Source organism: Clytia hemisphaerica, unplaced genomic scaffold, assembly GCF_902728285.1.
Source record: "Clytia hemisphaerica strain Z4C2 unplaced genomic scaffold, Clytia hemisphaerica genome assembly, whole genome shotgun sequence".
Classification (NCBI taxonomy): domain Eukaryota; kingdom Metazoa; phylum Cnidaria; class Hydrozoa; order Leptothecata; family Clytiidae; genus Clytia; species Clytia hemisphaerica.
In genome coordinates, this window is record NW_027104295.1 from 58651 (window position 1) to 75112 (window position 16462).

The window sequence follows — 16462 nt, forward strand, 5'->3', positions numbered from 1 at the left end:
GAACTCAGAAATAGAATCGGCATTATATGATAAGGTATAGGGGATCCAAAGTAAAACTCCCAGTCATTCAGTAAGCTCTCAAAGGAGAAGTGCAAATTTGGAAAAACTGGTGAATAGAAATGGGTGCTCAGACCCTCCACACTATAGCTTTTTTACAAGGTATCAAGCGATTTCTTGTCCAAAATTTTCGTTGAAACTATAATAGCCGGATATGCTGCCTTACATAACCCTAAATTTTATACCGTACACAAATCAATTTTCTTTTCATTAGCTTTTATTAAAGATCATTAGCTATTTAGTCTTCGCCTTTCCTGACATCCTTAAGACATCTAAAAAACGTACCAAGCCAGTCTTATAAAGGATTCAACATTATAACCTGCCATTGCAAAACTAGCCTAACTAAACATAGGTCGTGTTCACACTACATACCTTCCTTAATAAAAATGTAGTTAGGAGAATCTTTTGTTGACTACAATACAGAACGTGCATTTAACAAAGAGTCGAACGCGTAGTATTGTAATTTTTAATCGATCTTCCTTAATTAACAGTCGTAAGCTCTATTGTCTTAAGGGTAGGGTAGAGGCTTCCCTTAAAACAAAAGATTTTATTAAGGAAGCATAAACAAAGAATGCTGTGCAGTGAGCAAAACGTTTTACGATTTCAAAAACGAATGAACTGAGGAAAAAAATAGAAATAGTGCAAACGGTGTTGTTGATGTGTAAGATGAATGCAGTTAATGAGTAAAACCATGAGAACAAATATGTTTGCGGATTTCAAGTGATGTATGGATACCAATATCAACCAATCACAGGTGAAATCGAAACTCTCAATAAAAAATCAACCAATGAGAAGCCTTAAGCAAAATCAATTACCGTGTTATAATAGATCTCGTGAACCTATAAAGAGCTGTAATAAACCAGTGTATTCATCCATCATAAATCTCTTTGTTTAACTTTGATAGATTTAATTAGGTAAACTTTCCAGTGTGAACGCGCCCATAATTTTTTACCAATAATCAAAGTGATTCAGCCGAAATTGAAAACAGTAATTAGTGATATTGTGTTGTTAATTTAACCAAAATTTCTCCTCTTTCCAGAGAAGAAAAGTGCCTGTCTTACCATAGAGGTATAAAGAAAACAGGAGTTGAATGTGTCGGTAATTGGTCGTTAAAGTCTTTTGATTTCTTTTATAAAATGTATCAAAAGAAATTCTAAGCTCGCCCGATGAAATAAGACTTTTTAGTAGAACTCAAGTTTGCTCTGAACATTCTAATAATCAGTATTGAAGATTCTAGCCTTTTAATATACGAAAATTAGATAAAACTTCGTCCACGAAACAAATTTATGTTCCATTTCGCTATCCGTTCAATTTTGTTTTGAAAAGATATTTTCTCAAGCCAGAAATGAAAAGTTCTTTATAAGCACACACGATTTCAGACTCAATTTGTAGACATAAGTCGCTGGAGAATTTTGGAGGAAAGTATCAAGCAATAGAGTTCACCTGAAAGAAAACATTGATCGAAAAATCTTATCATTTGATGAAGGATTGCCAAGTTTACAGGCCTTTTTTTAGTCCAAATATTTTCTTACACTGATGTCAGAAACAACGAATCTCGTCTCATCTAATTTCTAAAGCTTAAATGAGCCAATAAGATTTAACCTATGGATAAAAGAGCTCATTAAAAATGCACGATATATGAGATTATGAGCATGCATACATCGTAACTTTTTTAATCGTAGGGCGAGCTTGGTTACAATAGCATACTTCTCCTGTCTTTCTTTATACCTCCATGGTCTTACGTAATGACAAAAACCTTTAGCCTGTAATTTTTGACCACGCATTTCAGCTTAAACTAGGCCCAGGGTATTTTTGTTTTTTCTTCCTTGCTTATTGGTTGAAGGAGATTATATCTCTTTTCCTATTTGTTCTATTCTACCGGAAAGAAGAAAACTTGTAAGCAGGAAAACGAAGGTTTTAACTCTGCATTAAGTGCTCCAGCTGATATAGATAACCCAGCAATCTAGGAAGTTTTTCGATTGTTTTCACGAAGTCCACAACCAGCCGGCTCGGACATCTATGAACTGGACGGATCATTTGAAAGAGCGGGAATTTCGAACTTGGGTATCCCTGCATTTGGGGCAGTAATGCCTTAGACGCATCTTAATTACGACAAGAATATAATGAAGTGAACAGAAGGGGGTAACTTACCTTGGCGACCGACAAAATTGTCTACCTTGTCAGTCAAAGATTCGACCCTGAAAGAAGAAATTGGATCCTAAAATTATAAATCTGTTATTTTTCTAAAAACCATGCTTGAAAGTGATGAATGACCAAATGTCTATCCTGTTAAGTAAAATTTTCGGAATTTGGTAGATTTTTGGCCCCTTCAGAAATTTTCAAGGTCTGCTGTTGTGGGCCTAGTGCATCGCACCTGGGGTGTGTCCGAAATAATCTTTTGACGCAAGAGGATCGAATGCGAGAATAGATATATTCAAACTGAATGAAGAAAGAAAAACGAAAAATTCATAAATATTTGTGTTTGATGCTGACCAGAAAGGTAGTGAATACTACTAAAGGTGAATAATCACTACAACAAGAAACTGGATACGAAGGTGCTTTGCCATAACGAAAACGATAAATTTCTACTGAATTTGTCTAATAATTAAAATTAATTATCTTAGTATAAAGAAAACGTAGAGAAAATGTCATTTGGGAATATGCTATATATACAAACAAAGAAAATTAATATACGAAGGAGCGTCAAATTAAGAAGCAGATGGGAATTTTATATTGTCCGTTATAAGAACAGTTCGTAAGATTACACTCCCCCCAGGAGGGATATAAAATTTCAAGAACAATACCAATAAACGACAAACATAAAGAATCACATCATTCCAGACAATACCTCGAAGACATCACTTTCGTCGATAGACTTGATCAAAACGAGATCTCGAATGGAACGAAACGTTTCACGACTTGTATTCTCACGGGCATTGCAGTAACAAACTGAGACTTTCCGAATTATACCATCTTTTCCGGGTTGGATGCTCGCGATTGTACCGTATTGGTACGTATTTGAGATAGACGAATCCCACTTTTTAAATAGCACGATATATCCTATTTGAATTTTATGGTCAATGGTAAACCACTTCTGCTGGTCCATGAGGTTCGGTACATGATTAAAGAGCCACGATTCGAACCATGCATCGTAGATTTGTTGGTTTCCTTGAATCATTCTTGCAGGTTTTGTAATTACCATCATATCTCCGACAGGACTACGATCATTATTTCTTCCAAGTAGCAGACGATTGGGAGTGATGAGAACGAGAATGTCATTTTCGACTTTGTTGTTGACTCCAATGGGTAGATCATTGATGGTGTGGGCAATGACTGCAGAGAGTTTCTCCCACTGAAGCAATGATAATTTTTCTTAATGTACATTCTTTTCGATTGATCGGTTGATTTCTTTGATTTTCCTTTCTACTTTTCCATGTCCGTTGTGTCCTCCGACAGGACAAATCGAAAACTCAACCTTGGCTTGACGATGAATCTTGGATTGAAGATCTTGGAAGTCCAATTTCATATTCTCACAACCACTGACGATTTGGCTAACTCTGTCACAGAACAACTTTTTTGGATAACCATTATTGGATGCAAAACGAATGAATGACTTTAGGAATGCATCGGTGGAGCAGTTATCCATGACCTTGATTGAAACTGCTGATGTCTTTCTTTTGTTTTGAGGTGAGAAAGACAAATAAGGTCCAGATAAGTCTGTGTTGAGAGGAGATTGTGAGGTTTGCTGTTGACATTGGTCCCATTACAACTTGGATTTCCTTCTTCGTAGATATCTGCACCGTTGACAATTCTTCCTGATGTGTTTCACCAATGAACGACCCTCAATGATGTATACCTTTTTCAAGTGTGCCTGAGTGTAGTCTCGACACCAGAATGACGACATGAAGGATGATTCCAATGTGTATTCCAATTTTATCCTTGGTAACAACTGGCATACAAAATGTATCTTGGGCGAGGTCTTTCATGGTTGAAGTGAACTTCCCAACTATGCTGATTTGATCAGATGGTAGGATTCGTCCAGTATAAATTAAAATATCATCGGTCGATTTGGAGAACTCTTCGTACTTTTTTGGCTTTGCCAACTGATAGACTTCTTTTGTGGCAATTCTGTAGAAGTACGATTCTGAATTGATTATCTCGTCTTCAGTGAGGATTGGAATAACGTTGAAACTTATGATTTTAGCGGATTGCATAAGTAGATGGACACTGACATCTTGATTAGTAGCTTCCAAGGATTTTCGGAGGTCCCTTCTGGCACGAATGATTTTTAAAAATCGATGAACATACGCCAGGATTCGAACGACCGTGGTGAACCAGAATCGGTTTGGATCGATTAGGTATGACGAGGAAGCATAATGATCCTTGATTTGTGATGATGCTTGAGACGTTCTTCCCACGTAGAAGACGTCCATTTCTTTCTTGATCACAGCTGAATCTGTATGACTGGTCAGCAACCATGTCATGACTTTCAACAACGAACCATTCTTCGATCTTTGTTAACCTCAGGATTTCGATCACACGATTTCTTACCCATTAAGTAAGTGATTTTTCTGGATTGGTTATCCAGAAGAGAGAGATTTGACTGTCGGTGAATTTAAATTTCTGTTGAATGTTGAGATTCTTGAACGAGCGACGGACGATTTCTCCTGTGTATGTGCTGGTCAATGAAGTGAAGAGTTCAGCTCTAGGTAATGTCATTTCTTTTGGAACTACTTTTGATCTTCCCACAACCAGTAGGCAGGAGTATGTTCCTTTTCGACGTTTGAAACGAACGTAGATACAAACACAGATCATTCGTTTGCTTGCATCTCCATAGTCAAGTGTTTGAATATGCTGGTTGCATCGATGGGAATGATAGAAAGATTGTAACGTAAGTTTCCAAGTTCTTTGATCATCTCGAAATTAGACTCCCATAGTGGTCGTAGCTCGTCTGGAATTTTGTAGTCCCAATCCAACTTTCTGAATGTGAGATCTTGGATGTGTCGATCTTCATTGAGGCGACGATTGGTGTGATTTTGCCCGTCAAGTGGAAGATTTCGCCAACTTTTGAGCAGCAATGACGTCTGGTTAGTCTTGATGGTATGATTTTTTTCTGTATTGGTGGGTTTCTTTCCACGAGTTTTCTTGGTGAAATTTAATTCTCCAAGGTTGAGTGACATTGTGTCCTCCTTTGTTAACCACTTCATACCTGCTATATGGATCGTCTCTCAATCGTCAGTAAAGCTTTCGTTTGGTTCTTCTCCAGAAAATGAAACACCTTTGAGTCGAAAGTTTCCTTTGCTGAGAACGACTTCGATATTGTCAGCAAGTGAATGAGCTGGAGTGCGTCCCGTCTCCCCAGACAGGCAATCGTCTACGTACACGTCATTATGAACAACATCATTAACTTTTGGATAATCCTCCTTTGACAGGTCGGCGATCTTGCGAAGTGCATGTTCAGCTTGATTCCCTGACGAACGAACTCCATAATCAGGGTTTTGATTATCTTCTCTTCTGGAAGCTTTGTTGGGTCAAGGTTAGGTTCCCAGATGTATCTTTGGAAACACCAATTTGATTCGTCGAGTTTGATGGTATTGTACATCTTACTGATGTCGGTGTGTATTGCAACTTGAGGTGTGAACCAGCGAATAACTACTACTTCTTGCAATTTGTTGAGATTATTTCGTCCTTTGGCGAGGAGATCATTTAAGCTGTATCCTAATGACGTGGGTTGAGATGCATCAAACACCACCCTGCACGGTGTGCTCAACGAGTTCCCTTTCCATACGGCACGAAAAGGGATGTAGTAATGAGTGGTATGGTCACGAAGATATTGTTGTGTTGCTTCAGGAAGATTCCGAGTGGGGCGACGATTTGCACACTTACTTCGGCGCTGCGCGTGGTATACGCAGTTAGCGCACGTATTTGACGTGCGCAAGCCTTTCGCGTGTGATAGGAGCTTTTATAAGTCTGAAATGGCCTTCGCGACTTCGGCGTAGCGGCGAAAACCGTTGCGCTGCGCAAGCCTTTCGCGTGTGATGGGAGCTTTTATAAGTCTGAAATGGCCTTCGCGACTTCGGCGTAGCGGCGAAAACCGTTGCGCTGCGCAAGCCTTTCGCGTGTGATGGGAGCTTTTTTATAAGTCTGAAATGGCCTTCGCGACTTCGGCGTAGCGGCGAAGAACGTTGCGCTGCGCAAGCCTTTCGCGTGTGATAGGAGCTTTTATAAGTCTGAAATGGCCTTCGCGACTTCGGCGTAGCGGCGAAGAACGTTGCGCTGCGCAAGCCTTTCGCGTGTAATAGGAGCTATTATAAGTCTGAAATGGCCTTCGCGACTTCGGCGTAGCGGCGAAGAACGTTGCGCTGCGCAAGCCTTTCGCGTGTGATGGGAGCTTTTATAAGTCTGAAATGGCCTTCGCAACTTCGGCGTAGCGGCGAAGAACGTTGCGCTGCGCAAGCCTTTCGCGTGTGATGGGAGCTTTTATAAGTCTGAAATGGCCTTCGCGACTTCGGCGTAGCGGCGAAGGATGCTGTGCTGCGCAAGCCTTTCGCGTGTGATGGGAGGTTTTATAAGTCTGAAATGGCCTTCCCGGCTTCGGCGTAGCGGCGAAGAACGTTGCGCTGCGCAAGCCTTTCGCGTGTGATAAGAGCTATTATAAGTCTGAAATGGCCTTCGCGACTTCGGCGTAGCGGTAAAGAATGTTGCACTCACTGACCTTTATATAACCCTGGACCAAGCAATATCTGCCATCTTTGATTTTTTGACCGAAAAAAAAAATATCTGCCATCTTTGATTGGAGTTTTTTTGGAATTGGTACCCGAGGAAAAGCCATTGCAATGTTAAAAATTAACATCTAACGCCGCTACATCATAAAATAAATTCGAGGAAAAGTAGACCTAGCGCTCTCGATGCATTTACACCGCTATCGAGTAGTGCCGCCATTAGGGTATCAATTTTCAAAAAACTCCGATCAAAGACTTTGCTTGGCCAGGATTGAGAAGCTTGGTCCAGGGTATATAAAGGTCAGTGTTTGCACTGCTTAAGCCTTTCGCGTGTGATAGGAGCTATTATACTATAAAGTCTGAAATGGCCTGGTGGTGTCAATAATACATGTGTTAGGTAAAGGTTAAGTCAATAAAACCTACTTGTTCTTGTAATTTTAAAGTCAAATCAAAACTTAAAATCAAATGATATATAGATGTGACCCAAAAAAACGGTTTATATGAGTTTTTTTAAATGGTGGATAGAGTAATTCGTTGAAAAAAGTAAGGATGTGATTAATAAGTTATTGGAAAATATACAAATAATAATTAGAATTCAACATCTGAAGAATAAATAAATATATATTTGATTTTGATAATTGAATAAATTATGATGTTGAAATGGAAAATAAATGTGTGGAGAAAAAACTGAAATTTTCCATCTGGTCAACCTAACCTTAACCTTAAAACCCAAAATTTGAAATTAAGGCAGAATACAAGATAATGTTTAAAACATCATTAACTGCCAAATTTAAAAATCATCCAAACACGTAAAAATTTAATTATTCAAACCATAAATATTAAGTGTGATAATGTATAAGACTCAAAGATCGAGTTTAGTCATCAAATCTGAGACTATCTGATTTTCAATGTTTTCTTTATCGGTTACAATAAATACTGATTTATCATTCTCCACTGACAGCTTACCAAGACCATTCAACTCTAACCCCTTTAGAAAACGTTTAGCTTCTTCTGAACCATTTTTCCCACCTATTTGAGGACACATGTGATTTCTTGTGATGGATGAAACCGGTACGATCTTTGAATTTTGCGTGAAGATCTTTTTGATTTTCGCCTTGTGGACCAATAGAAACTCCTCATCCATTACTTCAGGTAAAGGCATTTCGCTATGTCGTTTCCTTCCATTTCGTGAAGTATTTTTCGTGCTGTCTATCAATGCAATTAAACAGTTAACCGAATACGTTACCAACGTGATGGCTCGTTCCATGTCGACCATCCCAATTGTGAAATCCAGATTTGATAAGTCATCGGCATCGAGGTTTGAGGTAACAACGCGTAGTGCGCACTGGAGAGCAGCTACTCTCAGCACATTACCGATACTTTTGGACATAATCATTGATTTCATGTCTTCGAACACATCTGCCTTTCTGAAGTCCAAAACTTTTTGATCATATGATGCAAACAAAGTAAATGCTTCAGTGTCTAGCTCAAAAACATGACCTTTATAGTAAAAGTGTTTGAAAATTTTGTCAAACAAATTCTGGATACAGAGTGGAACTTTTGTTTTCGAAGCTGCAATTTTTTCCGTTATTGGAACATACTCCTCTTCAGAAGTAGCGACCAAAAATCTTGGCAGGAATCCATCAAAATGATTGCTGTTAACGATCATGTTAATAAGAAAGTAGTTTTGGTTAAACCCATAAAAACTGAATCGTGGGTCTTCAATTTCCACCTTTCCGCCGTGCTTTGTCTTTTTTGACCATGATGAACCGGACCAAAGAGATAGATATCTAAAGATAAAAGTATCTTATGTTCATATACCATTACATGAAGAGCTATTTTCAAAAGATAAACGTTAAAATTGAACATACGGATGTCAGGTCTAATACTAACTGAGATTATGCGAAAACCCGTGCGAACACAATTAAGATTTTAGGTTCTCCATTGGAGTGCGTATTACCTATATTTGACGGTGAGGTATATGGGATCTTAAAATTACAAAACTAAGTAAAAAGTTACCTTGAGCGTTCGACATTTCCATTTGAGTTTTTATCCATTGCATCTAAGAATGTGGAAAACTCGTCTACAGCGCATAAAACGGAGCCGTTGTTCTCATGAAGTGTGGTCATGAGACCCTCGATAGTGCCACTGTCAAAGATGTGCTGTTTATCATCTCGCTCATTTGTTTCAATCTTGTTGATGATATTTCGGAAAAGTGATACACAGCTTGATTTATTTGTACCACTTCTGCCTGATACCAACGAGTAAAGGATGACGGGTTCTTGGTACGATTCAGCCAGTTTTACTCTGCTCACACCGAGACAGTATGATATACTCGTTAGAAGTGGGTATGCAAGGTAAGAATACGGAACTCCAAGTTTTTTCATCTCCACTGTTATCCATTCATCGATTAGTGTAGGGAAGGTTTTCTGTGTGTCCAACTTTACCGCCCAACATTTTTCCAGTGCGCGCCGGTAAACATCGTCTGAGATTTCTTTCAAAGGTTTCGACATGATTGTTCCTCGAGTGTTGATTGAGGTGAAATGAATTTATGACCGTTAAGTTTCTAATTTTTAAAGATGGCAATGCAATGTTCTCCCAAAATCAAAATCCGACGTCACAACTAAAAAAAGCCATTGCATTGTCTTCTTGAAAAATTTATTGTAACGTCAGTTTTTTATGAAACAAATTATGTACAAAAGAAAAAATTTGTTTGAGTACAAACCTTCTGGAAGCAGATACGGAGAAAAGTTAAGAGGCGCGAAGATGATTATTCGGATTGATGTATTGAAAGTGTTACAGAATTTACTTAGTAATGTTTCATTACGCACTCCACACCGAATCGAATACATAACGAAGACTTTGCAATCGTATGTAACCACATTAAGTGACAGTAATCTACAGGTATTAGTAGACCTTGACCTACCAAATGGTGAAGTTTATTTTCGTCCAATCGAAAGTCATATCCTACACTGCAGCACCTGTATGGTTAGGTATAAAACAGGGAACAGCGAATACATGGAGCAGCCAGCATTTATCCCAATTACCACTACTTGTTGCTCGAAGAAGATCAGGATTAACCCTAGAGCATCCCAAGTAAGGATTTACACTGAAAATGGCATTATTGATGGATTGAATTACCATGGTTTGTGTAAGACGTGTAAGACGAAGTTTTACAGACACTGGACAGAAAATAAAGATGGATATCGAACGTATCTAACAGATGGAGATGACTACTTTATGATCACGTCATCCATAGCTTTTACGACACGATATCTAGAGAGGATTTCTCTACAGATTTGTATTGGTGCTACAAGTTTTGATAAGATTTCCGAAATGTACAATGTTGAATTTGGAATTGATGACTCTACAAAGAAAGCTGATTGCCGAAGTCATCGAAAATCATTGGCTCATAAAACGACTAATAAGCATTTGCCCCACAATGTTATGGCACAGAAAGGACCACAATAAACATTTCGATATTGAAAAGATATGTGAAGATGTGTATCCAACCTTGAAAAAAGTAATCGATCAAAAATGGTTTTCACACGAATGTAACGAGACAGGTAATTCGGATACATTTTGAACTTGATTCATTTTATCATTATATGTGTAGGCTTAAATTGAAAAAATGACTATTACACCCCTGTCTCAGCATCCCGGTTAAATTGTTTCCCAGTGGGGTTTTTCAAAATTAATCAAAATAATGACTTTTCTAAATTATAGGTTGCAAGAATAAGATGGTTGTAATCGACGGAAACGAAAAATTGTATCGATATTGTTGCGCTAAACCGATAACTAAGTTGCCTCATGAGATAGGAGAAGTTAACAAAGTTGTTCGTTGTATAAATAATCCGGTTAGAGGAAATCAATCTTTAAAAGGATCCAAATTATGCCACATCCACTCTAACGAGTCAGGAGAGATGAAAAATGAAATCAAAAATGAAAGATTAGACCTTTATCCTATGACTAGACAAAGAGTAAAGCTATTGGAGAATGTTATTACAAGTGGAGAAGGTTGCAAGAAAGAAGAGAATTGCAACAAGTACGAGACACGGACTGCTGGTATGTTGTATGTTTTTAGATCATGCGGCATTCGATTGTCCCATTTTGAAATGTATACTGCTGAAAGTCTATCAATGGTGTTTACAGGGTTAATTGATATATTTCAAGGAAATCTTAATGGAAACTTGAAAGGTATAGTTTATGATAGATCCTGTGATCTACACCCGTACGTCTGTAGATTAGCAAGGGAAGGGAATGTTTTTGCCAAGGAAATTGAAGAATTAATGTTTATTGTGGACGTTTTTCATGCTGAGAAACACACGCAGTCGAAATGCGTGCTCAGTAGTGACGACTGTAAATACCATCCCGATCTTCCTAAATTTAAGGATGTGCGTAAGATGAATACGGAAGTCTGTGAGCAAACATTTCATGTACTGAATTGTTACAAAAACATCACAAGGAATATGACATATGCAAAGAGGTTATGTTTATTGAAATTACTGGATGACAATTATAACACCAGGCTTTCTAAAAAGTTAAGTTATTGAGATGGTTAAAAAAGATGTTAAATTAAAGCTGTATAATTCAAAATTTTCACGAGTGTTTCGTTCACTTTTAGTTGCAGGTGTGTTTTAATTATAAATTGTTTAATTTTTTTGGTATAAAGAATTAATGAAGATGTTGTAAGAGTTAAAAATTACAATATTGGGATATTTATAACTATATTTTTAAATTTATGAATAGGGATGTATATAAAAATTTAAGATAAATGTTTTTACTCATTAATCGTGGTAAATATTAAAGGTCTCAATAAATTTGAAAAAATTGTTTCTAATCTGTGAATAAAAAATTAGATATGTCAATATTTCACAAAAGGTTGCACTGCGCGACGATTTTCGCTGCTGCGTCGAAGCCGCGAAGGTAAAAACTTAAATAAGATTAAATATTTTCTTGCGAAAGGTTGCGCTGCGCGACGATTTTCGCTGCTGCGTCGAAGCCGCGAAGGTAAAAACTTAAATAAGATTAAATATTTTCTTGCGAAAGGTTGCGCTGCGCGACGATTTTCGCCGCTGCGTCGAAGCCGCGAAGGTAAAAACTTAAATAAGATTAAATATTTTCTTGCGAAAGGTTGCGCTGCGCGACGATTTTCGCCGCTGCGTCGAAGCCGCGAAGGTAAAAAACTTAAATAAGATTAAATATTTTCTTGCGAAAGGTTGCGCTGCGCGACGATTTTCGCCGCTGCGCCGAAGCTGCGAAGGTAAAAAACTTAAATAAGATTAAATATTTTCTTGCGAAAGGTTGCGCTGCGCGACGATTTTCGCCGCTGCGCCGAAGCTGCGAAAGTAAGAACTTGAATAAGATTTAAATGTTGCCTTGCGAAGCCTATGCGCAGCGCCGAAGTTTTTGTGTAAATCGCCGGCCCTTTGAAGATTCCTTAGGTAATCGACATACCCAAGTCTTTGGAGTCTAGACTCAGAATCCAAGATATCATGTTTGTCCTTAACATTGACTGGATTTAGCTTTAGTAGCTGTTGGTTGTGGACTTTTATTACTTTGATTTACTTGTTTGCAAGTCTCTTTGGATCTAATATGAACGGTAGAATTGCGGTCATCCATCTCGTCGTCATTGAGTGATTGACAAATCAATGATGTGTTGTTCAACTTTTTCTCTCAAGCTGATTGTTTCGTATTCATCGTGGTTCTTGCATTGGTAGGAGGTTCTGCAGACTGGGCAACGGTAGGTGATTTCACTGCAGGTTGTCTATGCTAGCTCGAAGAGACGGTGGCGTGATGTCAGATGAGCTTGAGTGTTGATGGAGTCGATTGATTGAGAAAAGTCGCTGTAGTGCCAACAACGTCGTTGTTGATATGATTGATAAAGAATGATTGAGTTGTGAAGTATCCATCATAGATTTGGGTGAAGACCTTGTGTGGACCACCAACTACTCCCCGTCCACCACCATCTGAATTGAGGAAGGGTGATTCGAACAACGATAACATTGATTCCATCTGAAAAATGAGCTTTTGAAAGTACGAAGGTACTCGATGCCAAACATGAGATGTGTGTCGCCACCAACTGCAGGAGGGAGATTTGGCAACTCTCTCGATCCTTGAGGATGGTTGTTCTTGTAGTCTTGATGAATCTCTTGCTCAACGTCAATCAATGGATAGTAAGGAAAGATAGAGGTGATTCTGTTGAGGCAGATACCAATTAAAGAAATGATCTCACCATCGCATTGGAAGATTGACTTGGTAGGTACCACGTGTTAATTTGGTGACGGATTCTCCAAGTCCACCGACAGTGATCTGTTCTTGATTGACGAGTTTTGCTGCAAGGCCAAGTAACGTGACTGCTTTGACTGAAATGATAATATCGCTACATCCATCGTCGAAGAAAGCATTGATTCGATTGCCATTGGCTGTCATTTTTTGAAGCTTGTCTGGGACGGAGTCTTCACAGGAAGGTAGAGTCTTTGATGAGTAGGAGTTGGTGAAGAATGATAGCTTGATCTGTTTTGAGAAGTCTGACAGGTGTGCACTCCTCAAACATCTTACTTTGAACCGATTGAGGATGTCCTTGTTTTGCTGATCTTCCTTGTGGTCTTCACAGACGAATACGTGACGGTTCATTGGGTACAATTGATGACTGGGATGAGGGCATACAAATTCTCTTGTGCTTCTCTGATGCTGCATCTGCAAATGGAAGGAGGCATTGTGTGCAGAAGTCTTTGGCTTTGATAGATGATAGACAAGCAGCTGGTGTGATTTCGAAAAACTTTAGACATGTGTTATATTGAATGATCTGCATACCATTTGGACCGTTGGATGGACGATGTTGATCAGGCGTTGGCGATTCCCCCACAGAGTTGACAATTGTTTTGGTGTCGTTTAGGTTCACCATTATAAAAATCTCGTTTGTTTGGTTTGCTGGTCTTTGGCCATCTGACGATTTCTTGTCGCTCTTTGGTCCTTGAATGAGAAGCTTCCGTTGGTTGAGATGCTCTTCTTTGTCGAGAAAGGCAAGCAGTCTCTCCCATGTCTCCTTTTTGCAGGTCTTGTCGTCAATTGTTGCAAGGAATCTTGTGAATCGTCCATCACCAAGTTCTTGATAGATGTCCGAAGTAGAGATTGTTCTCGATGTTGAACTCTTGGCAAGTGACATAGCTTCACGAATGATGTTCTTAAACTTGCTTAACGAATGAACAAGTTCTTCAGGATCGTGTGATGACTTGAGTTCGGATAGGGACAGAGTCTGGAGTTTATTGTAAAGCATTGTTTTGGTATTGCCATAAGCATTCTCCAGTTTTGTCCATTTGACAAGGCTGAGGTCTGGCTCGGATAGATAATTGTTCTTGAGCAGGTCAGGAAGCACTCGAGTTGGTGTGTTGATAAGATGGAGCTTCTCGAAGTTGTTGCGAAATGTGTAGAAGTCAGTGGCTGAATTGTAACCACTGAATTTATCAAGCTTGATATGCAAAAGCTGTGTGTCATAGTTCTTGTCGAGCTCTCTCTTGTTGTACTCTGTGCTCAGTTTGGATGCAAAGTCAGATTTGAAGGAATTTAAAGTCTCATAAAGTTTATCAATCTTTGGGACTTCTGCCAGAATGGTCTCATCAACAATTGTCAGTTGTAAAAGTTTCTCATACTTCAAGGCGATCTTGTCTAACTTGTCAAAAACACTGGGAATGTCTTTCTTGATTTGAATCAGTTATTTATCAGTAACCTTGGTGACATCAGTGACATTTTGAGTAATGAAGGTTTTGACTTATTCTTTCAGGTTTTGGTTGATGTCTTTGATGATGAATGCAGCCGGAAGATCGTCGTTTGTAGACGGTGAGATGATTGGTTTGGCATCAGCTGCGATGAGTGTATTTTTCTGGGCTTTTGCTTTGGTAAGACATGTCCTGAAATTGAACAAGCCTGTATTTGTCAAAACAGCTAGTGGATAAGTGTTGGCCACAACATCGATCTTGGCAACCATCTACATGAAATTAACCACCTAATATTATTTTGTCTTGATATGTAAAACAACTGACAAGCATGACAAAGTAAAAATTTTCTCAGCCATTTTCTCGTAGGAATCGCTTTCCCTCCTTTTTCTAGTCCGCGATATCATACGCACGCTTTGTCACAAGTATTGACCAATCACAAGTCTTCTTTAGGAGCCATTACATCATTTTTTAACTCTTCGGAATGGGACCTTTCTCTCAGTTGGTTTGAAATGTTGAGTAGTTCCGGAATTATGATACCAGTTCCGGGGTGACGATTTGTACGAGTTCCAGAGTGACGAGTTGTACGAGTTCCGGAGTGACCAGTTGTACGAGTTCTGGAGTGACGAGTTGTACGAGTTCCAGAGTGACAAGTTTTTCCGAGTTAGTCCGGAGTGACGAGTTGATCCGAGTTAGTCCGGAGAGACGAGTTGATCCGAGTTAGTCCGGAGAGATGAGTTGATCCGAGTTATTCCGGAGTGATGAGTTGATCCGAGTTATTCCGGAGTGATGAGTTGATCCGAGTTATTCCGGAGTGATGAGTTGATCCGGAGAGAACCTGTTTGAATGTGGGCCTATTGAATAGCACCTGGGATGTGTCCGAAATAATCTTTTGACGCGAGAGAATCGAATGCGAGAATAGATATATTCAAACTGAATGAAGAAAGAAAAACGAAAAATTCATAAATATTTGAGAAGACCAATTTCATCCTAATTAGAGAAAATATGACTAATTGACTAATTAACGGAAATGATTAAACTGAGATAAATATGAGAAAATTGAATGACAAACTAACAGAAATTTCTAGAAGTTTAATCCTAACTTAACTTGACCTAAAAATTTGTAAAACAGAAAAATACCAAAAAGAAAAAGAAAAATGAGACCAAACAGAGAAGACCAGAGGCCAGACAAAACCTAACCTAAGCCTATGAAAAAGAACAAATGAAAACAGCAGTACAACTCAGCAGCTGGCCACGAGTGAGATGCTGACCAGAAAGGTAGTGAATACTAAAGGCGAGTATAATCACTACAACAAGAAACTGGATACGAAGATACTTTGCCATAACGAAAACGATAAATTTCGACTGAATTTCTTGAGAGAGTCAAATCATGTCAAAACAACCTTTTCCCATCAAAACAAAATTAGAATGAATTCAGAAGTCAAAAGCGTGAAGGAATCGGAGATAGTATGGCATAAAATAATTGCCTAATAATTAAAATTGATTATCCTAGTATAAAGAAAACGTAGAGAAAATGTCATTTGGGATTCGACAGAAGTAATGGAGGATTACACAGGAAAAATAATCAAATACCAAGGTTCGGGAAATATATGAATGCATATGTGGAAAATGCTATATTTACCTAACTGATTACTAACTAGGGATCGTTCTAACTGTCCCTAGGTTGGGATTCGGGATATCACTAGCACATTATCCGGATGTAGATTAATGGTAAACATGATTTGGATGTTTGTTTTAACAAACTGGTGAAATTGAAATTGAAATCACCATCAAGAAAATGCTATTCCCGAACTTTCAAAATAAAGATCAGTTTGTGTTTCTGCTGAAAACACCATTCACGAATTAAATCCTGATTTATAGAAAGCTGGTAAAATAATTAAATGTATTCGATCATTCTGCGAGCATTGGTTAGATAGCTTCCATTCGTTCTGACATGTACTTGCGCTT

At 38.6% G+C, this 16462-nt stretch overlaps 2 protein-coding genes across 2 annotated transcripts; one reads left to right on the forward strand and one right to left on the reverse strand.

Moving 5' to 3' along the window:
• Positions 1–7515: 7515 nt before the first annotated feature.
• On the reverse strand, positions 7516–9322 carry LOC136817185 (uncharacterized). The gene is made up of 2 exons (XM_067073522.1): positions 8799–9322; positions 7516–8569 (listed from the first exon to the last, which is right to left on the reverse strand). The coding sequence occupies exons 1-2, from the start codon at positions 9290–9292 to the stop codon at positions 7642–7644; spliced, it is 1422 nt and encodes a 473-aa protein (XP_066929623.1). The 5' UTR covers positions 9293–9322; the 3' UTR covers positions 7516–7641.
• An 847-nt stretch (positions 9323–10169) lies between these two features.
• LOC136817186 (uncharacterized) lies at positions 10170–11470 on the forward strand. Its single transcript, XM_067073523.1, has 2 exons — positions 10170–10345; positions 10506–11470. The coding sequence occupies exons 1-2, from the start codon at positions 10222–10224 to the stop codon at positions 11330–11332; spliced, it is 951 nt and encodes a 316-aa protein (XP_066929624.1). The 5' UTR covers positions 10170–10221; the 3' UTR covers positions 11333–11470.
• Positions 11471–16462: the final 4992 nt, after the last annotated feature.

What these genes read in the sequence shown, in the direction of transcription:
- LOC136817185 (XM_067073522.1), bottom strand. Translation starts at nt 9,292, where the DNA reads ATGTCGAAACCTTTGAAAGAAATCTCAGACGATGTTTACCGGCGCGCA. An exon ending in GGAAATGTCGAACGCTCAAG is followed by an intron (nt 8,570 to 8,798) that starts GTAACTTTTTAC and finishes TTTTATCTTTAG; the next exon opens with ATATCTATCTCTTTGGTCCG.
- LOC136817186 (XM_067073523.1), top strand. Translation starts at nt 10,222, where the DNA reads ATGTTATGGCACAGAAAGGACCACAATAAACATTTCGATATTGAAAAG. An exon ending in ACACGAATGTAACGAGACAG is followed by an intron (nt 10,346 to 10,505) that starts GTAATTCGGATA and finishes TCTAAATTATAG; the next exon opens with GTTGCAAGAATAAGATGGTT.